The sequence below is a fragment of the Sciurus carolinensis genome, chromosome 17, assembly GCF_902686445.1.
Source record: "Sciurus carolinensis chromosome 17, mSciCar1.2, whole genome shotgun sequence".
Lineage (NCBI taxonomy): Eukaryota > Metazoa > Chordata > Mammalia > Rodentia > Sciuridae > Sciurus > Sciurus carolinensis.
In genome coordinates, this window is record NC_062229.1 from 13838718 (window position 1) to 13861764 (window position 23047).

The following is a 23047-nucleotide window of genomic DNA, read 5'->3' on the forward strand; positions in this document are numbered from 1 at the left end:
GTTCGCGCGGGGCGGGGCCGGCCCCGCCCCCGCGTGTATTCTGTCGTTCCCTGCGCCCAAGACCTCCAGCAGGGGGCGCTGTGCCACGGGGCCGGGCCGCGGCGGCGGCGGCGGCGAGGCGTGGCGTGGCCGGCAGGTGGCGCTGCCCGGCTCGGCCTCGGCCTCGGCCTGCGCGGCGGCGGCAGCGGCGGCGGCGGCGGCGGCCTGGGCCCGGGCGCGGCGGCGGTGGCGGCGGCGGCGGCGGCGGGGCCTGGAGCCGGATCTAAGATGGCAGCGGCGGCGGCGGCAGTGGGACCGGGCGCGGGCGGCGCAGGGGCGGCGGGCCCAGGCGGCGCGGGGCCCTGCGCGGCAGTGTCCGTGTTCCCCGGCGCCCGCCTCCTCACCATAGGAGACGCGAACGGCGAGATCCAGCGGCACGCGGAGCAGCAGGCGCTGCGCCTCGAGGTGCGCGCCGGCCCGGACGCGGCGGGCATCGCCCTCTACAGCCGTGAGTGGGGGCCCCGGGCTTGGGCCGAGGGCCGCGCAGCGCGCGGGGGTTGCGCACGAGGCTGGCGGCTCTGGGGGCCCCGGGGAGGCCCCGAGCCTGGGGGGCACCTGGCTGGGGGTCCCGGGGGTTGAGTCGGCGCGGGCAGTGAGGGGGTGTGGAGCGCCGGCGTCAAGGGACAGAGAAAAGAAGGCGTGCGTGGTGGCCAGAGGGGAGAGGTGCCCCGAATAAAGAGGGAAGCGCGAAACGGCGAGTTAGGGGCCTGAGATTTGGGAGGGGGCGGTGGGCAGGAAGTGGGGGGCAGACAGTGGCAGGGGTATTCGGAGGAAGCTGGGCGAGGGGGTGTCGGAAGCGGGTGTGGCCGCCCTGGCTGGGAGGAGGGTGGGGTGTGGGCGGCCTCTGGCCATCTCAGGGGACCCCCTGGACTACTGAGGACAGTTGGAAAGTAATTCCCAGTCCCGGGCGGCCGGGAGGACCGGGTGCCTCCCCTGTGGAGGGCTTGGCTTTCAGGACCTTCCGAGTGGGAAACTTCTAGAGCTGGGGAAAGGGCCCATGTGAGGGTGGTGCGAGCCACCAGAGGGGCTCCGGGTGGAAACGTGGAAGGGGAGGGCCGCTTTCTGATGGCCGGCTTAGAAGTAAGAGGTAACACAGCCACCTCCTTCACCACGCGCCTGCTGTCGCCTTTTTGGGGATGTGAGACTCTAGTTGCATTTTCAGAAGCTGCTTTCAAAACTGACATTTCAGTAGGGGGAAAATCGCAAACGTGCTTGCCAAGACGTCCCCCATCCCTAGTCTTTGTAATTCATCCTTTTTCTTTTTTCTTGTTACTCTTTCTTTTCTCCTCTCTTCTCTCAGATTCCTCGTTCACATTTTGCTATTCTGTTTCATTCGCCTTTGTCTCTCGGGATTTCTTGCTCTGATGCTCTGGAGAGCCACCGAGAAGGCCTTTACTAGCTGTGGCCCCGTGGGAATTTTGCCACTTTGGGAACTGGGTGTTCTCAAGGGAAGTGTGTGGAGCAGTGGGTTCTCCCTTAGTCTTGACTTTGAAAACAGATTAAAGGAGTGTGTCTGTCACCCAAGTGTGACACCTTTTGTCACACTGGAGAAGAACTAGGGTCTTCTTGGACCAGATGAGAGGGAAGAAGGATTGGGAACTCAGGACTGACATCTAAGCTCAGCAGGACCTCAGATCCTAAGCAAGCCCATTCATTTGGCAAGCATTAATAAGCAGTTTCTCAAGCTAGTGTCCCTGGCCTTACACTCAAAAGAGTTCCAGGAGGCTTGGTTTTCTCTCTTTTCTTTGTGTGTGTATTGGGGATTTAACCCTGGGGCACTGTGCCTCTCTGAGCTATACCCCTAACCTTTTTTTAAATTTTGAGACAGGGTCTAGCTAAGTTGTTGAGGCTGGCCTCCTACTTGGAATCTTCCTTCCTTAGCCTCCCGAGTTGCTGGGATTACAGGCATGTGCCACTGTGCCTGCTCAAATAAACTTTAAGCAGAAAATTTAGAACAGTATTAAATTTATAAAATTACTGGGAACAGTGCACACTATTCTCAAATACCTCACACCCAGTTTCCCCTGTTTTTAGTGTTTCATTTTAGAAGAGTTTTATTTTGTTTTGTTGTTGATAATCATGAAAGTGGGCTGGGGGCTCAGCATATGTGAGATCCTGCATTGGAACCCCAGCACCACAGGAAAGAGAGAGAGAGAAGGAACCAAAAAAGAAAAAGATAACCCTGACAGTGTTATAAGTTATATAGTGGCAATTCACAAATGACTTTCAAGAGGAGAAAGTCCACATTTCTCAAACGGAAATCCTCAATCCCAGATAATATTCTCAGGGGTCAGAGAGAATTTCTTCCCCTTTATGCTTTCATAACATTAGTAGAGAGTTAAAAACATGGGCTCTGGAGGCAACCAAAGCTGGGTGTATTAATTCCCCAGGGCTGCCCTAATAAATGAACACAAATTTGGTGGCTTAAAACAACAGAAATGTGTTCTCTCTTAGTTCATGGCCAGAAGTCTGAAATCAACGTGTCATCAGGCCCCGCCCCCTCTGGAGGTTCTAGGGGAGACTCCTTCCTCTACTCTTCCAGCTTCCAGTGACTCCAGGCATAGCTTGCTTATGACAGCAAAACTCCAGTCTCTGCCTCTGACTTCACATAGTTTTTCTCTGTGCTCTCATCTTATGACACTGGGCATTAGAGTAAATGTAGGACAGTGTCATTCTGAGATCCTTAATTATGTGGACACAGACCCCGTCTCCAAATTAAATCACTTTCCTAATTCTGGGGATTAGGACTTGGACTTCTCTTTCTTGGGTCACACTACATGGGCTAATCTTGTGCCCTGCCACTTTACTACTAGCTGTGAGACTTTGTGCCACAGTTTCCTCACGGTTCAGGCTGTTGAAGCCTAATGAATGAAAACCTCCTTTGCAGTGGTACCTTCTACCCATAGGGGCTGGCAATGGCCTTAGAGTTGGTTGGGTTGCTGCTTCAAGAACAAAAGCCTGCGTGGTGGGGATGGTAGGAGCATAGAGAGGACCTGCTCTGGAGCATTCTGTGAGTACAGCCCCCGGCTGGGGTGTGTGGCTGCCGGCACCCCATCCAGAGCAAGGCTTTCTAGACACTGCAGCCACCCTGGGGTATGGGAGGGGAATGTGGCAGTTGGGTGGGCCAAGGGGGAGCTTCCCCTATGCCTCAGGTTTGAAGCAGGCTGCTGGGAGCTTTGGGCCTTCTCTTGGGATGACCTCCCTTCCCTGGCTTCATTCTTTTTCCACCTGGACCCTTCCAGGGCCTAAGTGCTTTGGCCAGAGAGAAAGCATCAGGAGCACTGACGCCTGTCCTCACCTGTCCTCACAGATGCTGTGACCCACTTGTGCTTCCTGACTCCTAGAATTTGCATCTTTGTAGGTAGGGACATAGGAAGACTTGGCCAGGATATGGGCACAAATCTTCCATTTTCTGGAAGATGTGAGGTGGACCAGAGTCTTCTGTGAGTGCTAGGTAGGACCTCGAATGTGGAGTCTGACAGGTGCTGGTCAACTGTGTGGTTCCGAACTAGCTATTTGACCTCCCTGAGCCTGTTTTCTTACCTGTAGCAACACTTACCTGTGTGTGGCCTCTGTTTCCTCTGCAGTGGGAATCATGCCACTTGGGGCCCAGGAAAGTGGGCGAAGTTGATTGGGTGTGTGGAGCAGGGTGTCCAGCGTATAGCAAGCATTCAGTAAACAGTAAGTTTTTCATAGATGTTATTGAGAGCAATGGCATTGTTGTGGATAGGAAGACCTGACTGTTCTAGGATAGAGCCCATCATGCTGCAGGGCTGCACAACTGTCTTGTACCCCTGGTGATGGGACAGAGACTCGTGGGCCCTGTTTCTTGACACCTATACCTTGTCTGTGAGAAGGATGACAACTGCAGAAGGTCCTGTCATCTTCATCCTGCTTCAACCCTGAGGCAACCCTCACTACCCCTTCTAGCCATTTGGTCACCCTGGCTTTTATCCAGGCAGCTACTAAAGCTAGCTTTTGTCCCTGGGCAGAGGCGGAGGCCCTCTGGCGTGGTCCTTCTGAGCCTTGAGGAGTCTGGCACAGCCTTGGGAGTTCTCGGATGCAGCTCTGTTCTCCTGGAGAGGAGGCAGCTTCTTGGGGAAGGCTGAGTGAGGCAGCGGGACAAAAGCAGTCCAGACTCTCAGTTCCTCAGCTTCATGGCATCCTTTCATGAGATGACTGTGTCCTTTTTCTTTCTACATCAGCACAGGTCAGTCTGACCAGTGATCTGGGCTCTCCCTGGCCCTTGTTTAAGAAGAGGCAGGGGAGACAGGCTTTGAAAGGGGCAAAATTTCACTTTATGGAGGGCATGCCAGTATGTGGGAAGCCCAGAGAAAAACCTTTTGTCAAAAGAAGGTAAATAAAGGCTGACTGTCACAGAACCAGGAGCCCTGTGACTTGAGACTCCTCTGACAGCTGGGGTATTTTTTATGTGCCCAGCCTTTTAGACACTTTATTGTCAAACTGGGTTGACAGTTGATAAAGTTGGTAACACCAGAAGGGCATTCAAGTTTCAGTATATCTGTATGTTGCTAATGGCTGCCATCATTTATTGAGCACTTACTGTGTACCAGACTGTGTAAAAACTTGTGTAGACAGACTCAAGTGCTTGACCTTGGGGGCATCTATGCAAAGGACAGTATAAATCCAGGCCTGTGGGCCAAATGGAGCCTGAAGCCTATTTTTATACCGTCAGAGTGGGGAGAGTCTTTTATAGTTTTGAAGCATTGGATTAAAAAAAAAAAAAAGCCAACCCACAAAGAGGAATATTTAATCAAGACCACAGTGTCCTGTAAAACCTAAAATATTTACTTGTTGGGCCTTTTTGACAGAAAAAGCTTGCAAATCCTGAGGTAAAAAATGAGACTGGTAGGAGAAGGGGCCCGTGCGGAAGCCGGCCCCAGTCAACTCTAAGGATTTTGGTTTCAAAAATCCTTTCTTTCTTTTGATTGTGAAGTGTCCTGATGGCTCAACACAAATGGAGTACGCTTTCTGGATTGTGTGGGCCAGTTGGCCTGCGGGTTGTAGCCCTTGCTATATGTTACCACTGGTCCTTAAAAAGTCCAGCGTAGTCAGTGATTCTCATCCCATTTTACTGGTGAAAAAACAGGTGAAAGGGTTTGATGAGCTGAAATGACATGGCGGGCCGGCAGTGGAGTTGGCTTTGAAGTGCAGGGCTGCTAGATGCCACCTTACTGTGTGTGTATGTGGTTTAGAAAGGAAAAATAAGCAGCATTCAGTTTGTGCAGAAGAGAGACCAAAAGTAGCAGTCGCTTAAACAAGATAGTATTTAATTTTTTTGTGCTCTCATGCTTAAATCCAAAGGTTGGCAGGTGCCCAAGTCTCTAGGACTGGATGGTATAGAAATCCCCAGGCCCAGATCCTTCCAGCTGTCCACTTTCCACCACTTCTAAGATGAGGTCTTGTCCTAGTGCAGTCGTGCACACCTGTGATCCTAGTGGCTCAGGAGGCTGAGGTAGGAGGATTGCAAGTTCGAAGGCAGCCTCAGCAACTTAGCAAGACCCTGTCTCAAAAAAAAACAAAAAAACAAAAAACCGGGGCTGTGATTCAGTGGTTAAGTGCCCCTGGGTTCAATCCCTGTTACAAAAAAAAAAAAAAAAAAAAAAAAAGAAAGAAAGAAAGAGAAGAGAGAGAAAAGGAGAAAGAGAGAAAACAAGAAAGATGAGGTCTTGTTTTCATGGTTCACCATGGTTGCTGGCTGCTGGCTGCTGGAGTCCAGTCATCACACCCTGATTTCTGATAGCAGGGTAATAAAGGAAGGGATAAGTGAGGAAGGGTACAAAGAGCACAGACCAAATGTCTGTTAAGAAAGGTTCCTAAAAGATGGCTTAGGGCACTTCTGCTTCCATCCCATGGACTAGAATGTCAGTTTCACGCAAAGGAGACTGGGAAATGTAGCCTTTAGCCCAAGTAGCCATGTGCTAAGCTAGATTCAGGGCTGCTTTCTTCTGTGTGGGAAAGGGAGAACATAACTGGCACAGTTGCCCTGGCTGCAGAGGGAACATGTGGACCCCGCCAGGACATTTCTGTGTTACAGGGAGGTGCTTAAGTACATGGTGTGTAGGGACAGCTCGGAGCAAAGGGTCTCCTTTAAGAAATGGAGTAGCTAAAGGGGGGAAAGGGGTTGCATCAGAATTGCCTTATTTTTTGGTACTGGGGATTGAACCCAGGGGTGTTCTTCCACTTAGCTACATCCCTAGTCTTTTATTTTTTTATTTTGAGACAGTCTTACTCAGTTGTTTAGGCTGATCTTGAACTTTTGATCTTCCTGCATCAGCCTTCAGAGTGGCTGGGATTACAGGCATGCACCACTGCACCTGGCCAGAATTGCCTTTTACAAGCCTTTCACTGCGTGGTCAGGAGATGTACACCCTTCAGGAGATGTGATCAAAATGGTCTTTTCTGAAGATCTGGCAGCAAAACACCAGGTCTACTGGAGCAGGGGGAGAGAAGCTTGTGGGAGCTTCCTAGGCTAGAGAGTGGAACAGGAATGTTGGCGCAGAGTGGCTTCCCCTCAGCCTGCTTCTGAACAGGTCAGAGCTCAGAAACTGTGTTCCGGAACAAAAGGTGAATTCTACCCAGGGCCTCAAAGAGTAGATATTAAAGGTTTAGACCCCTGTTCAGAAGTTGCATGCAACCTGCCTGCAGGGTTCCTAGCAGTTAAAATCCAGGTAGAGGCCAGGCACAGTGCCGCAGGCCTGTAATCCCAGCGACTTGGGAGGCTAAGGCAGAAGGATTGTGAGTTCAAAGCCAGCCTCAGCAACAGCAAGGCACTAAACAACTCAGTGAGACCCTGTCTCTAAATAAAATACAAAATAGGGCTGGGGCCGTGGCTCAGTGGTCAAGTGCTCCTGAGTTCAATTCTTGGTACCAAAAAAAAAAAATCCAGGTAGACTCGTATCCCCGGCCACCCACCCTGCCCCTTTGTACTGGGGATTGAATGCAGGTGTGCTTAACCACTTAGCCCCCACCCCAGCCCTTCTTATTTTTTTAAATTTTGAGTTAGGGTCTCAATAAGTTGCATAGGGCCTCACTAAGTTGTTGAGACTGGGCTTGAACTTGTGATCCTCCTGTCTCAGCCTCCCCACTTGCTGAGATTACAGGCATGTACCACTGCGTCCCACTCACAGCCTTTCTTTTTATTTGGAGACAGGTTCTCACCAAGTTCCCCAGGCTGGTCTTGAATTTACAATCCTTCTGCCTCAGTCTCCTGAGTAGCTGTAATTACAGGCATGTGCCATTCTACCAGGCTAAGAAGCAGTTCTTTGAACCCATCCAGTGTGAATAAATGTTTCTCACCTCACATCTATAATCCCAGTGATTCAGGAGGCTGGGGAAAGCGAATGGCCAGCCTCAGCAACTTAGGGTGACCCTCAACAACTTAGTGAGACCTTGTCTCAAAATAAAAAAGTTCGGGATGTAGCTCAGTGGTAAAGTGCCCCTGTGTTCAATCCCTAGTGAAAAAAAAAAAAGAAAAGAAAAAAGTCTCTTACGTTTTTAGGTTCCCAGCCCCTCTCTCTAAATGTCAGAGTTGGAGTCTGTGCTGGCAGTTCCATTAGGGTGGACCTGGCTTCCTGCCCTGTTTGCAAAGTCCTGGCTTCCTGGCACCTCTCCTTCCACACCCTTATCTGCACAGGCCCACAGCCTGTACGTGGTCATCTTTCTAAACCAGAAAGGTTGTCATTTGAAATAAACTGGGCCCTTCCGGAAGGGAAGGACTGTGGGGTGTACAACCTGTGGGGATTTGGAGGTCCTTATATGAGTTGTGAGTGGAGAGTGGCCAGCACGTGCTGGGCTCCATGCCGGGGTCAGGATGAGGTGGGAAGGCAGGGCCTTCCAAATTCACCAATGACTAGGAGGTACCAGCTCAGACTAGCTCAGGAGACTGCATGACTCCTGTGACTTTTTCCAGGGAAGTCTGCTCTGCCTCTAGGATCTGCTCAAGACCCTGGAGAGGTGGTAAGTTTGCCAGGACATCAGGGAAAACACCACTGAGGAGAGGAGGGCTGTATGGAAGGACAGGCCCCGCTGTCCCAGGTGGGGGTTGTGACTCTGTATGCGCGCCTTTAAACTGGTTTTGGTGCTACTGTGGGTTCTTAGCACATTTTTCTGGGCAGAGCCTCCCTTGGTTTCCATCAGATTCTTAGAGGGATCTGTGACCGGAGAACGAAAGGGTGACATCCCTGTAAGGAGTGATTCAGCTGGCCCTGGTTGGTCAGCTGCAGGTGTGATGAGTGGACAGTGGGACCCTGCATGGGTCTGGGGCATCCTGGTGGAGGTGGGGAAAAGCCATGAAAGCAAGGGGAGGCCAGTGGTTCCAGGTGCTACAGAAGGTCAGAGTGAGCCAGAGCCAAGGGCAGAGCCTGGGTTTCCAATCAGGAGGGCACAGGCAACCTCAGATAGCAGTCCCCACCCCTCAGGACACCGGTGGGGGCTGGACCCAGCAAACTGGCCCCTCTGGGGAGGGACCTATGAAGCTACAGAGTGAGGTGCAAAGCTAACCTTCCCCAGCCCTGGGCCTGGAGACCCGCCCTTTCATTCATTCAGCCAGAAGTAGGCCTGGAGAGCGGCCTCACTGCCTCTAGTGCAGTGGGTACGACTCCTCCAGCTTCAGACAGTCAGCAGAAACTCACTGACAGCTGCTTTCTGCCAGTTGCTGTTTTAGAAGCTGGGGATATGGTGACACCAAGGTAAATACTTGGTCCCTTACTTGCAGTTCTGAGGACATGATGCCACAGGCGCTAAATCAGCTTTCACTCAAAGTTCCTTGTTCCCCAAAGGGTTAGTGACTTGGGGATTTTTGAGGATGCCGAGGGAGGGTCTCTACATAGAGTCTGAAGGGAGGGCTGGCCACAAGCCTCCCTGCTCAGGAGGGGGCATTAAGCTGCCCCAAGAACAAGTGAAGCAGGAGGCACAGTGGGGCTTGTGGCCAGCCGCCAAGTCCTGACTCCACTCGGCACCATCTACATGACCATTCTGCCTGTGCCTCAGGTTCTTTGGCTATAAAGTGGGGATCGGGACAACATCTCTCTTGGAGGGTTGTTGTGAGTGATGAGCTGACAGAAGTCAAGTGCTTAAAATAGCGTCTGGAACGCTGCACTTCCCTGGCATTGGGAAGACCTGCTCTGGGAGTGAACTCTTGGGCCTGGTGTAGCCAAGGGCAGTGGAGCGTGTAGTGGCCTTCATTCCCACAGTGATGGGGAGGGAGGTCCGGCTCAAGCCCAGCTCTGCCCTCCATCCTTTCTGAATGGGGGGTGGTCCTGGACAAGTGCCTCAGCCTCCCCAGGCCTCAGCTTCCTTGTTGCTGGGGAGATGCAGTGAGGGCTAGCCAGTGGGAGGTGGCTTTGGCCAGGGTGGACATCCATGGCTGGACATAGCCCCTCAAAAATCAGACACAGCACCCAGACACAGCACAGTCCAGACTTGGGGAGCAGAGAGAATGTGTAGGAGGACTCCCTCTCCTCCCTGCTGGAACTCAGGGAGCCCCCTATGGAGAATAGCATTGAAGGGCTAGGGGAGAGGCTGTCTGGCAGAGAGTTGACAGGAGGGAACTCCTGGGACAGGGCAGCTGCTGGCACATTAGGTGAGTGGCAGCAGGGCTCTCCAGTGTCTGTTTTCAGTCCCACTGCACTCCCGGGTTCCTGCTGTGGCAGGTCACTTTGGCTCTCCCTGGTTGGTTTGCCTTTACCTCCTCTTTTCTGGGCCAGAGGCTGCTGGTGCTTGAGAACACAGGCTGTGGATCCTACTGTAGGCTCTACCTGTGAAGCCACCCTGCTTCCTTGCCTTCCCGTTTCCTCCAGTATTCTGGAAGAGTGTCTTGAGGTTAGTGAAGAGCTCTGTAGGTAAGCCTACTGTGTGATCTGGAAGAGAAATGTGTGCGACAATCAGCTGTACGGGTGATCATTAAACCTCAAGACAGGGAGAGCTGAGCTGCAAGGGGTGCAGAGGGGCTTTGGAAATCCTCCTGGGAACTGCTTTTTGGGACCTGCCTGGAATGCTCCAGGGTCCAGAGCCCCAGGAACTGGCAGAGGCCTTTCAGCATCCTTCCAGTCCACCCACAGAAGCCCTGGTCCTGCCCTGCGCTTTTGACACTGTCCAGCTTGGACTTTGAGTTGAAGAATTTGGAGGCCCCGACTTCCACCCCTGCCTTTGTTCCCCCATAACCAGTTTTATGAAGGAAATTGAAACCAGACTTAGCCTAAAGGAGTTGGGGCTAGAGATTCCAAGGAGCTCCCAGGCTTCCTCTGGTGTCTCTTCTCTTTTATTACTTCTTTCATTGCTGTTGTGTCAATGCACACACATGCCTGGCCTCAGGTGTCCTGTTTGATGCACTTGACAATTGTGGTCACCTGTGTAACCCATGTACTGCCCATCAAAACCAGCTTGTCCCTCACCCCCTGGGTAATTTTTGTTCATTTGAGCAGTCCCTTCTACCCACGTCTGCTCTTTTCTCTGTGGGCCATTTGTCTTTTGCTGCCAGACTGGCCATTCTCAAAAACAGGTCCAGACTGGTTTGGGGGAACCCTGCCCCCGACCCTGCTTCTTGCACAGAGCCTGAAAGCCCCTTCCCCTTTTATTCCATCTTTTTGTCTGTCTCTTTAAAGCAATTCATTACGCACAGTTTTGGCAAGTGCAGTCTGGGCTGTTTTTCTTTAACATTGTTGGCAGGTCTTTTCTCCTGCTAATTGTGTTCCCGGAGGTGGGGTTCATTTTCGCTGGGTGCATCACACGTGTCAGAGTGTAATGGTTTTATGTGTGGAAACCTGCCTGACAACACAGGTGTGGTTGAGACTTGGGGCCTGCTCAGGGACCCTGGCTGATCAGTGCTCTAATGAAAAAGGGACGCCCGTGTCACATGCATAACTAATCAAAGACAGATTGAGGAGCTCGGGAGGCACATTCCAGAGAATTCAACACATTCTTCCTGAAGCTGTATGGGAAGGTGAAAGGTCCTCCTGACCCATTCTGGAGCTTCCAGATTTCTGACTTGTGTCCTCTGCTTCTGAGCCCTGAGGTGAGAGTGACAGGGCCCCTGGTTCCTACTCCCCCTTTCCCAGGCCTGTGTCCCTGCTTATCAGTGCTTCCAGGCCCTACCATGGCTAATGTTTACTGAGCATGACCAAAGTGCCAGGTGAGCCCTGTTCCAAGTGCTTTTCATTTATTGACTACTCCAACCATAACATGCTTGAAGGTTGGCAGGTCCTTCACTCCTTCATTTTTACAAGTGAGGAAACTGAGGCATTGAAGGTTTCGTGGCAGCGTTTAGGTCAAGGCCTTGTTCAGCCACCTGCCCTGCAACCCCTTATCATTTCTCTCCCAGCCTTTGATTGCTTTTCACTCCAGTGCCATGGAAGTCAAGTTAGCACCTAAAATGGAGGAGGCCTCAACTGAGGCTTGTTCCTTTTTCCCTTCTGGTCCTTATCCTGTGTCACTGGATTGGCCATGGCAGGGTCCTAAGAACTCACCAAACTCCTGGCTTTCCTGTGTGGTGATTCCATTGCTGTGGCAGGCAGCCTCGGCCTCCTCTTGCCTGTGCCACATCTGGAGTCACATCTGGTGAGGCAGCCTGCAGTCCTGGGAGGGACATGGCCCTCCTAACTCAAACATCCTGCTTCTGAGCTGAGGTGGGGCCAGATGGGTTCTGGGAATGCTCAGGGGCCTGGCAGAGGCCCTTCCTGCAACCAGGCAGCCCCAGGACATCATTTCTTCTCTGGGCCCATGGTCAAAATCTTTCTTCCAAGTTGGGCCCTGGACAGGGACTCTGAGGGGACCTCAGCCACTGGCAACTTCTCTCTGCTCATCTACAGTTTCCCCCTTCTTCCCTGCTAAAGCTGCTTCTGTCTGTCCTCTTACTTCTTCTAGTTTGGCCTCCTGGGAGCCAACCCTGGTCCTCAGCTGGAGGCCCCTGAGTGACCTTGAGTGCTGCTAATCTGAGAGCTGGTTTCCCTGTGCTCCCTGGGGTACTCCTGCTGCTCCCCAGTTAGCCTTATTCTATCCTGGCCTTCTGGGCCTCTAAAAATGTCCCCTTTGCTAGAGATCTCACAGAGCACTGCTACCTCAGCCTTGTGTTCCAGACTGTGGAGACTCTAGGAGGCAGACTCAATCACCTCTCTGCAGTGGGGAGGGCAGGGGACTGTGTTGTTGCCAATATCTTGAATATGCTGTCTGTGGCCTTCCCAGCCAGATTCTCCTTTGACTCCAGAGGCTGGGATGGGGTTTGACTGCTCTTGATAGTTACTGGTTCCCCAGGCCTTGCTGCTCTTGAAAATGGGGCTAAGGTGACACAGAGGGTGATTGGGTGCCTGCACTGAGGCTCTGCACAGCTCACGCTCCGCTGCCTGATGTTCCTTAAATCATAGCTTCAAAGTCTCAGTGGAGAAGAAAGGACAGGCCAGCCTGTGGAGTGAGGGAGCTGGGGAGACTGGTTTTGTTGGCTTGCCCCCCTTTTTCATAATTATCCACTAAGCTTCACATTTGCAGGGGCTGCAGAACACCCCCCCCCCCCCCCCCCCCCCGCACATCTGCCATCCCTTTTGTAGCCTACAAAGCAGGGGCCAGTCACAGCAACTGATTAGCATGGACAGGGAGACATTTGCATGTAATTGCCCCAAGTGTTCTTTTCAGAAAAGCCAAGTCCTTTCTTTGTCTTGTCCTATTCTTGGGGTTGCTCTTCGTACACCCTACAATTAGACTCCTGTTCAGGGCCTCACCACCAGACCTGGTGGGCTAGAAGCCTTTACCCCTGAAGGTAGGGCTGGCCTTACCTCCTTTGGACCAGCCCTTTACTGGGAGCCCCCTGCCCAGTGTCCCCTCCAAGACCTCTGACCTCCCAAAGCTGAATTGTGAGGTCTGGATATCCCTAGCACAGGAACCTGTCTCTATCCCGTGGTCACCCCAGAGGCAACTTGACCTTTCTCCACATGCCACCTGCAGCAGTCTCTTGAAATCAGACTTGGTGGTGATGGGGGTGAGGGTAGGTCATCCTGGGGCCATGGAGATGCTATCAGGAACCCTGGAGGAGGATGTCACCATCCCCAATTGGCCACCTCTTGGCCCTGCCCTGTCAGTGGTTTCAAGATTGTTGCAATCCTCCTGGACACCTGTGTTCTTGTGGACTTTCCTAACGTAGATTAAACTCTTTGAGTTGTCAGCCTGGCACTGGCGAGTGGGCTTTTTGGGCTATCAGATCATTTGACATGTTAAAGGCCAACGTGCCTAGGCCCTCTGTGCATCCCATCCCCACTTAAAAGAATTAAAACACACTATGCCTGGTGGTACACATCTGCAATCCCAGCAGCTCAGGAGGCTGAGGCAAGGATCACAAGTTTTAGGGCAGCCTCAGCAACTTAGCAAGGCCACAAGCAACTCAGTGAGACCCTATCTCAAAATAAAAAAGGGACAGGGTTGTGGCTCGGTGGTTAACTGCCCCTGGGTTCAATCCCCAGAACCAAAAATTTTTTAAAAAATAAATTAAAAATAAAGTTAAAACACTGAGTAGAGAATGAAGAATGAAGGAGCCTTTCCAACTCTTCCTCCTGGAGGTAACTTTACACCACTGCGTTAGGATGTTATTTTGTTAGGGGTCAGCATTAGGGTGTATTTTGAAATGGCCTAAAGACTCAAGTTGTTACCTGTGAAACTTAAAATGAAGAATAAAGGGCTGGGAGTATAGTTCACAGTAGAGCACTTGCTTAGTATGCCCAATGCCTCTGGCTTCCATTCCTAGCAACACACACACACAGATTTCAAATGGTGTGGTAAACCGAATTCTCTGTCAGCTACAGCCTCAGCCATGTGTTCAGATGGCCACTCCCTGGCTGTGAAGATTGATCCTTGAGGGGCTGCCAGGCAGCTGTGTCTAGGGGTGGCTACTTGGGGAACAGGGCCAGATGCCTGGTCTGGGCCTGCCATGACCTTGTATTCAGAATTCTCTCTCGGGTTCCTGTTCTGCCTCACCATAGAGCACCTTGGGGACATGGGGGCTGGGACCTGTGTTTTGTGCCAACACCACCCTTCTTTGTGCCTGTGGGCATAGGGTGTGTCCATCCTAACAACAACTTGAGCCATACCTCATTTTATTTTTCTGGACAATAAAGCCGAGGCTTAGTGAGGGGAAGGGCCCTTGTTTGCAGGTGACCAATCCCAGGTTCAGATCTGGGTCTAAGTCTAGAACCAGGCTCTGGTAACTGCACCTGGCCTTGGCCTTCCCAGCAGTAGAGGAGGGTTTTCCCAGGTGACAGCTGCCTGGAATGCAAGCCAGAGCTATGCTGCCCTGGAGCAACCTGATGAGGTCCAGCCTGCTGCCCCATCTCCATCACATTTCCTGGGTGGGGACAGTGGCATGGGTGTGGGGCTTACTCTGGAAGATATCGTGCAGATCCTTCCTCCTTCAGCTGGGGCATAGCAGAGGCCCACACCTGTTCCTACTGCTCTCGCTGCTGAGCAGTTCCCACTGAAAGGGTAGGTTGGAGCCCAGAGTCAGGCCTGCCTACTCTGGAGTAGACTGGAGTAGACCTCAGGCCTCCCCTGCTCTGGCAACTACCTTTTGTCTGGTTATCTTTCATGTATGAAGTAGGAATTCAGCTTACTGGGAGTGACGTGAAAGTCTGCCTGCTCTTCTCTGCATACTGCTGCCAGCTTCCCTTGGGTTTTTTAGGCACACGTGCGTAAATCTTTTTGCTTAAAGTTACACACATTTCAACAATAAGAGGGGAGGGTGCGGTTGGAAGAGTATTCCCTTCCCACAGCTGCTTAAGTCATTTTATTGTTTTTAGACCAGCTTTTCCCGCTCCCTCAGTCCCTGTCTCCTTGTGTTTGCTCATATGATACAAATGGTCACTTTAACATATCAGTGTCTACAGATTGAAACTTCCTTCTTCTAATTTAACATTCAGTGGAGGTTAAGTTTCCTGCTGCCTTGGACTTATTCATATCTAGGTATATCTTTCCTTATGTTTGCAAGTAGCACCTTATAGGATAAAGCACTGCAGATTAATTTTGGGGTCACTCGCCCTTGGAAGAGTTGCCCAGATTTGGTGCTACAGTGCATCAGGGCCAGTGCTGGACCAGGGCCCCCAGGTCTCCATGCCTAAGTGGAGGGGCTTGGATTCACCCAGAGGGTAGGGCCAGGCCAGAGGAGCCCAGGGTGACTTCATGGTCCTTAAATACTACTGGGAAGGGCAGAGTGTGGTAGCAGCTGCTCTGGATCTTCTCTGAGGACAGCGCTAGAGAATGGAGCTTAGGTTATGGCAGGTGAGTGAGGCCAGGCTGGGTTAGGATTCCTGTGGCTGGGATTTTCTGCTGAGACAGGCATTGACCTATGCAGCAGCGACTGATGCCATTTATTGAGCCCTTGCTACAATTACTACTACCTCCATTATCATGGAATCTTAAGCACAGGGAAGGATTTTCATCCTCATTTTATGCCCATTTTTCCAGTGGCACTTCTGAGGTTGGGTAAAGGCAGGCGCTGGGGTGAGGAGGCAGGAGAATCAGAGCCCCACACTGGCATAGTCCTCCAGGCTCTGCTGCCTATCATCTCTGACCTAGAGCAGTTCTAGGATAGTTTATTGGGCTGGCTGCCAGATCCTCCATGTGGGTTATGTCATTGCACCCTCAGGATATGTCAGAATGCCATTGGACAGATGAGGAAACTAAGGCCCAAGGTCACACAGCTAGAGAAAGGGTCCTTTTAGATTCCATAGGCTATGGCTTTAACTCCATCCCTGCTGGATGACCCCAGAGTGATCTCTCCCTCTGGCCACTGAGATGCTAAACCATGTGAGACAGGAAGCTTCTGAAGCCGACTGGTTTGGAATCAAGATTATCACTGCAGGGTTTGCTGGGGGTGGAAGGGGACTTCCAGTGTCTCTCCTCTTTTACTCTATAATGTGAATTGCACCCTGTCTGCATCAGCCTGTTTTCCTTCCTTCCAGCACTTATACCAGCTCCTGCTGTCCTGTTCTCTCACCCTCAGCTCTCAGGATGGGCCTGGCCTTCATGTTGACTACTGGGCCCCCTGTTCCCTTCTTAGCATGGAGCAGGCTGTGCCTCGGTGAGCTTAGGTAGGCACCTGATTTTTCCATGTTTGCAGTTTGGAAAGAGGTGGGAGTCTCTTTCTTTTTCTCACCTACTCTTTTACCCTGGAATGTTTTCCTACAGAAGATACACAGCCTGTTTTTTTGGCAGTAGGAGGCAATTTAATAAAAGACCTAACATTTGGACAAGGCTTTCCACATCTCCCTCCCCCCACAAGTCCGCCAAGATAAATACCCTTAATTATTATTCTGTTTGGTGGCAGTAATAGTTTTCCCCCTAGAGAGGCAAAGGCTTGAGATGTAGCCTTTTTGTTCACCCTGAGCTGGTAACTGCTTTCGGTCTCATCTTCAACCTTCTCTGTCTTGTGCAAGGTTGAAAGGTTCCAGAGGAGGAGAGAGCTTAATTTCAGGCATTGTTCCCTTTCTGCTAGGTCCCTCTGACCCAGGTCTGTCCAGTCTGAGGTGCTGACAACCTTCACTTTTTTACTGCTTTCTAGAAACAAGGAGGAAGGGAAGGGGCTGGGGTTGTGGCTCAGTGGTAGAGTGCTTGCCTGGCGTGCGTGAGGCCCTGGGTTCGATCCTCAGCACCACATAAAAATAAAATAAAGGTGTTGTGTCCACCTACAAATAAAACAAAATATTCTTTAAAAAAAAAAAAAAAAGAGGAAGGGAAGGAGGACAGAAATAGCAGGGAGCATTACTGTGTGCTGCCTGTACTCACCATCTCCTAGTATGGAGGGGCCCCCCACTGAGGCCATACTTATGGGCAGGGGCAGGCTAGCATTGGACTTGGGTCCCTGGGCTTCCACACCGTCTGCCTCCTGTGCTTAGGGAAGAGGCAGGACCTGTGGGGACAACATTCAGGTCAGCATCCTGTGAGTATACCTCCATGTGCCTACCAAGTGCTATACTGGCCATGTCCAGAGCCCTGAGTCCATACTTCACAGGTTGGTTAAGTGGATGAGCAAGGCAGGTGTCAAATGAGGAGTCACCATGCAGTTGGAACTTATCCAGAAAGTGCTCGAGGACCTCTTGGTGGAGGTGACAAGGAGAGGCAGGGAGGGGAGGGTGTTTCCGTCTAAGGAGCCACAGAGGCCAGAAATAACTTCTGCCAGTGGTCTGGAGGGATGAGGGAGTGACAAAACCCACTGTGACTCTGTAAGAGATTCAAGGCGCTACAGGGAGGCTCCAGATACTGGCAGGGAGATTGTGAACCCTGTGTGGAGTTGGAACTTGTTCTGGAATGTTCTGGGAAGCCATGGAGAACTGTTTTGAGTATATTTGTTTGCTTTTCATTTGTTTGTGTGTTTGTTTTGGTATCAAAGATTGAACCCAGGGTGCTCAACCACTGAACCATATTCCCAGTCCTTTTTTATTTTGAGACAGAATCTCGCTAAGTTGCTAAGACCAGATTTGATTGTTGAATTCCTCCTGCATCAGCCTCCCGAGTCATGGGAATTGTAGGCATGTGCCACCACACCCAGCTCATTTTTTATGTACGAGATTGGGTCTCACTGTGTTGCCCAGGCTGGTCTCCTGGGCTCACGTGATCCTCTTGCCTCTGCCTCCCAAGGAGCAGGGGCTATAGGCATGCACTAGTGGGAGGGGTGTTAAACAGAGGAGAGAGCCAAGCAAGATGGACTGTTAGACACTGTGTGACTTGTAGGGTGGCGCACAAGATGACTAGGGCTTGGCATGTCCCCTAGGACAATATGGTCTGAGTGCTCCAAGACAGGTCTCCTTGTTTGTTGAAGGCTTCCTGGGTATCAAGCCCTGGGGCAGGTCCAAGGTATGCCAATGAATGGCATAGGCAGGCCTCCTGTTAGCCACAACCAGTTTTCTCTCTCTCTTTCTGTGTGTGTGTGTGTGTGTGTGTGTATGCATATGCATTTAAAGTTCTTGAAGCCCTGGACCATGGAGCCCCCTGCATCTCAGGGTTCCCTACATTCTCCTGCCCTGAATCCCATGGTGCTGCCCTGGGGAGCCAACAAGGAGAGGGCATGCAGGATAGAGGGAGCAGCAGCCTGAGTCCCACAAGAGCCACCCTCTTGCCAGCCCTCGTCATCTGCTGCCTAGCTGCTTTAGCTTCTCCACCTCTAGCCCCAGCACCTTCCACATGTCTCTCACAGCATGTGGGCACTCCTGGCGCTGCTCATGGCTGTGGAAGCAATTAGGTTCTTGGCCAGAAGTCCTCCAGGACCTCCTGGGACCCTGCAGCAGCCTGCCCATACATCAGCCTGCCCTGCGTGGAAGCCCGTCAGCAGCCTCCCTGGCCAGCCGACTCCTTTTTCCTACCCTCTGTGTGCTCCTTCCTCTCACTGGAGGATTTGTACTCAGTCTGCTCCCCAGGCTGTGTCAGGTGTACCTCTAGGCTCTCATAGTGCCTATGAGCCCCTCACCTGTGGATACTAGTCTCTCTGCCACCTGACTTTCCTTAACTCCCCTGGGATGGGAAGCATGTCTATTGCCCAATGCCTGTTGAAAAAATGAGGAAGTAAACGAAGGAGGAGACTTAGCACCTAACTTCTGCCTCTGTACTTCCAGATAGGATGTCCTTGCATGGTTTTGTAGATAGTTTTACTGGCACATAGCCATGTTCCCTCATTTACTTATTTTCTGCTGCAAGCAGAATTGAGTCACTGTAGCAGAGATCACACTGCCCACAAAGCCAAGAATATTTACTGTCTGGTCCTTTACAGGGAACATTGGCCTAGCCCTGCACCAGGATGGGCAGAGAAGTCATAGGGCACATGGGTTAGGAGTAGGGACCCTTGAGCAATGGCCTCAGTCCCCTCTTGATGTGTGACCTTGAGTAAGAGCCTTAAACTTTCTAAGCACTCTGGTGAGGTGAGGGGGAAAAGGAGGCCCATTTGAAAAGCTAACCAGAGCCTGGCATCTACTAAGTATTGTCACTTGTTCATCAGCCCCAGATCCCAGTCTCAGCAGGGTGTGAAGGGGCTTGAGGCCTCAGGGTAGAAATTGAATGTTTATGACATGAGGCCAGGGGTCTTGCTTCCTGGGGAACAAGACAGGATGCCTCAAAGGCGGGGTGGTTTTTCTTACCCATTAGGGATCTGCTTGATCAGTACTTGCCCTGTGGAGCTGTCTCTTGCCATTTTGGCCCTGGAACGTCAATAGGATGGGCTGCTGTGTGGTAGATGAGCGAGTAGTACCAGGCTGGGCCAAGGAGCAGGACAGCATTCTCCGGGGTTGCAGCATTCTTCATCCTCAGTCTGGTTTGATTCCTCTCGATCCTCGTTCCATCCCTCCCTGGAGAGGCTGCCCAGACAGGGCCTGTTCAGAGCTGTGGCCCACCCCCTCCTTTTACTTATGAGAAGAGAAATTCTAGCTCTGACCCACTTGTGGTGACTGGAACCCAGCACAGCCAGCCACCTGAAAGACCCCGTTGAGTCACCCCTAAATGCTAAAGCCTCTTCTTGTCCCCTACCTCTGTGGCCCATGTGCATACAGTGCCCCCCCCCCAAAAAAAAAAAAAATCAATCCAGCCCACGCGCTGACTGTGGGACCTTCTGAATTGCTTTCTAGAGGCGGACACAGAAGACCTTTCCAAGTCGGGCCCTTGAGGCCCTGCTCCTCCCAGGGTTTACACTGTGTTGACTGAATAGAGAGCCAGTGTGAGGGCGGTTGACAGCCTTGCAGTGGACCAGGAGCTTCCTGACAGGGCCTAGGCTGTGGGGGATATCACAACTCCACTGCCAAATCCAGGCCCCTAAGTCTTCCAGGTCCCAAAGCCTGTGGGGAGAAGTGGGGTTCTTCCAGGATACCTTTGCCCTGGGATTCCACCCAGGAGGCAGGGGGTGCCTTCCCTGGGCACTGGTGTTCCTTGGCCATTGACTTGGCCACCCCTACTAAAATTTTAAAAAGCAGGGAGGGACACATTCTAGCATGTTGGTTTGTCATATATTTTCCTGGTGCCTCTTGTGTGTCAGGGACTGGCTTGAGATAGTTGTGGACTAGGAAATGCTGGCATGGACTTTGGCTGTTGCTACTATGAGGAGACAGGTCCTCTCTCCTTCAGTCCAGGCTTCCCTGGCCTGAGCCCAGCTCCTGTTGCTGGCACAGCCAAGCGTCCTTCAGCCACAGGTGCTGTGGTTGCCTGCCTGGCGCCAGGTTGCAGAGGGGTGCCTAGGATAACCGGTTGGGTTGCCAGGTTGCCTCATAAACAGAGGCCCTCCCTGGGTCTCCTTACTGTCAACTAGGCACAGCTGGAAGATCAGATTTATCTTCAGCCCCAGGAGAGGCGTGGACTCAGGTACCATACCAAGGTCCCTTCCTCGGACCCATTTAGAACTGGATTTGGAAACACCTTGTCTTGGGTCCACTGTAGCTTTAATGGGACTGGAACCGGCAGTGGCTGATCCATACCCTCCTCCCTTCTGCCTATGGGAGGGAATGTGGCAGGGCCCAGGGTGTGGGGAGCCCTCCTCCAGGTCCTGGTCCTTTCCATTGTTTAGGTTACATAGCAGCAACTTCGAGCAGGGTTCTGTGTGTACCTGTAGGCCCTTCACAGATCTAGACTCTTCAGCTGGGAACATTTCTCTTTTTCTATGGAAGTAGAACTCCCATAACCTAAAATAAACCAACTTCCCCTCCTTTCTTTTCTTGCTTGTTTTCTTTCATTCATTTATGTATTGGGGCTTGAACTCTGGGGTACTTTACCGCTGTGCCACATCCCTAGCCCTTCCCTAGCCCTTTTGTTTTTTATTTTGAGACAGTCTTACTAAGTTGCTAAGGATCTTGCTAGGTTGTCCAGGCTGTTTGATCTTGTGATCCTCCTGCCTCAGCCTCTGGAGTCTCGGGGATTACAGGCTTGTGTCACCACACCTGGCTAAAATAAACCATTTTAAAAGTGTACAATTCAGTGGCATTTAGTGTATTCACAGTATTCTGTAACTGTGACCTTTATCTAGCTTCCAAACATTTCATCCCTCCAAAAGGAAACCCCACATCCATTAAGCACTTGCTCCCTTTTCCTGCCTTCTTGTAGCGCCTGACAACTCCAATTTGCTTTCTGTCCTATGAATGTCCTTGTTATGACCTTTGTGTCCATCTTCTTTCACTGACCATAATATTTCTCTAAGATTCTTCCAGGTTGTGTATTATCAAGATTTTGTTCCTTTCTATGGTCAAGTTATAGTTTATTTTATTCTTTAAGTGATTGTGAATAATATGCTTGTTTGTTTTGTAGTGTTGGTGATCAAACCTAGGGCCTTTCACATGGTAGGCAAGGATTCTACCCCTGAACTACAGAACCCAAAAGTTTATAAATTTGATATAGTCCAATTTACGTCTTTTTCTTTCACTGCTTATGCTTTTGATTTATGTGTTAGGTTTTGTTTTGTGACTGTTATACCTGAGAAAAACAACATAAAGGAGGAAAGATTTATTTTGGTTTCTAGTTTCAGAGGTTTCAGTCCATGGTCATCTGGCTGCATAGCTTTGGGCCTGAGGCAAGGCAGAACATCATGGTGATGCAGCGTGATGGAGGAAAGCTGCTCACTTCATGGCAGCCAGGCAGCAAAGAGTATAAGGGGACAAGATATACCCTTCCTGGGCATACCCCCAGTGACCATCTTCCCCCATATAGGCCCGATCCTCTACAGTTTCTACCACCTCTGTAGGATACATTCAATTATGAACCCCTCAATAAACTAATCCATTGATTAGATCAGAGTCCTTGTGACCCAATCACTCCCCAAAAACTCCACCTCTAAATATTACTGCATTAGGGACCAAACCTTCAACACACAATAAGCCTTTGGGCTTCCAGGTCCAAACTAGAGCAGTTTTATACCCAGGAGTTCACTGCCAAATTGAAGGTCATGAAGATTTACCCCTGTGTTTTCTTCTAAGAGTGTTAATAGTTTTAGCTCTTATATTTAGGTTATTGATGCATTTTGAGGTTTGTTTTGTTTTCCTCCAGTGCCAGAAATCAAACTCAGGGCCTTGTACATGCTAGGTAAGTGCTCTGCTCTGATGTATACCCTGAGCCCATTCATTAGTTTTGGGTATGACATGAGGTGAGGATCCAGTTTTGTTCTTTTCCAATTGCATACCCAGTTGTCAGAGCACCCTTTGTTGAAGAAATGTCATTCTCCATTAGATGTTCTTGGCATGCTTATCTAAAATCAACTGGCCATAAGTGGAAGAGTTTAAGTCTATTCCACTGATCTATGTGTTCTTTTGCCAGTAGAACATTGTTTTGATTACTGTACTGTACCTTTGTAGTTTGTTTTGAAATTGGAAAGTGTGAATCCTGCAACTTTGTTGTTTTTCAAGATTGTTTTGGCTACTCAGGGTGATTAGAAACATTTTTTCCCTCAATACTGGGGATGAACCCAAGGCCTCACACGTGCTAGACAAGCACTTTAATTTTGGGCCATACTCCCAGCCCTTTTATTTTAGATAGGGTCTCACAGGGCTGGCTTTGAACTTGTGATCCGCCTGCCTCAGCCTCCCTAGTAGCTGGGATTATAGGTGTGTGCTGCAGCGCCCCATTTGGAAGCATTTTCTTTGACAACACTTGAACTCAAACTTCTCTCTACATATTTAGTTATTTGATGAGCCATTTGAAAGCAAGCTGCAAGATATCACACAAATTCACTCTAAACACTTCTGCATATATCTCCTAAGAATAAGGGCATTCCTCTGAAAACTACAGTGCTGTTGTCATATCCAGATAATCTCAAACTGTTGCACATACGGTCCATTATTGCATTTCCCTATTTGTCGTTTACAGTTTTTTTGGGGGGTAGGGAGGGGGTTGAACTCAGGGCACTGGATCACTGAGCCACAGTCCCAACCTATTTTGTATTTTATTTAGAGACAGGGTCTCACTGAGTTGCTTAGTGCCTGGCTTTTGCTGAGGCTGGCTTTGCTCCTGCCTCACCCTCCCAAGCCACTGGTGCGCCACCAGGCCCAGCTCATTT

The 23047-nt window shown here is 50.8% G+C and overlaps 1 protein-coding gene across 4 annotated transcripts in view; it reads left to right on the forward strand.

The window, feature by feature from the left end:
* Positions 1-206: 206 nt before the first annotated feature.
* Carm1 (coactivator associated arginine methyltransferase 1) overlaps positions 207-23047 on the forward strand; it is a 41245-nt gene continuing 18404 nt past the window's right edge. For 2 of the 4 annotated variants that reach the window (XM_047531126.1, XM_047531128.1), the window contains exon 1: positions 207-487. In XM_047531126.1, the coding sequence (XP_047387082.1) occupies positions 268-487 (220 nt within the window). In that variant the 5' untranslated portion in view covers positions 207-267. The remainder of the gene's footprint in view (positions 488-23047) is intronic. The other 2 variants (XM_047531129.1, XM_047531127.1) reach the window with 2 other exon arrangements.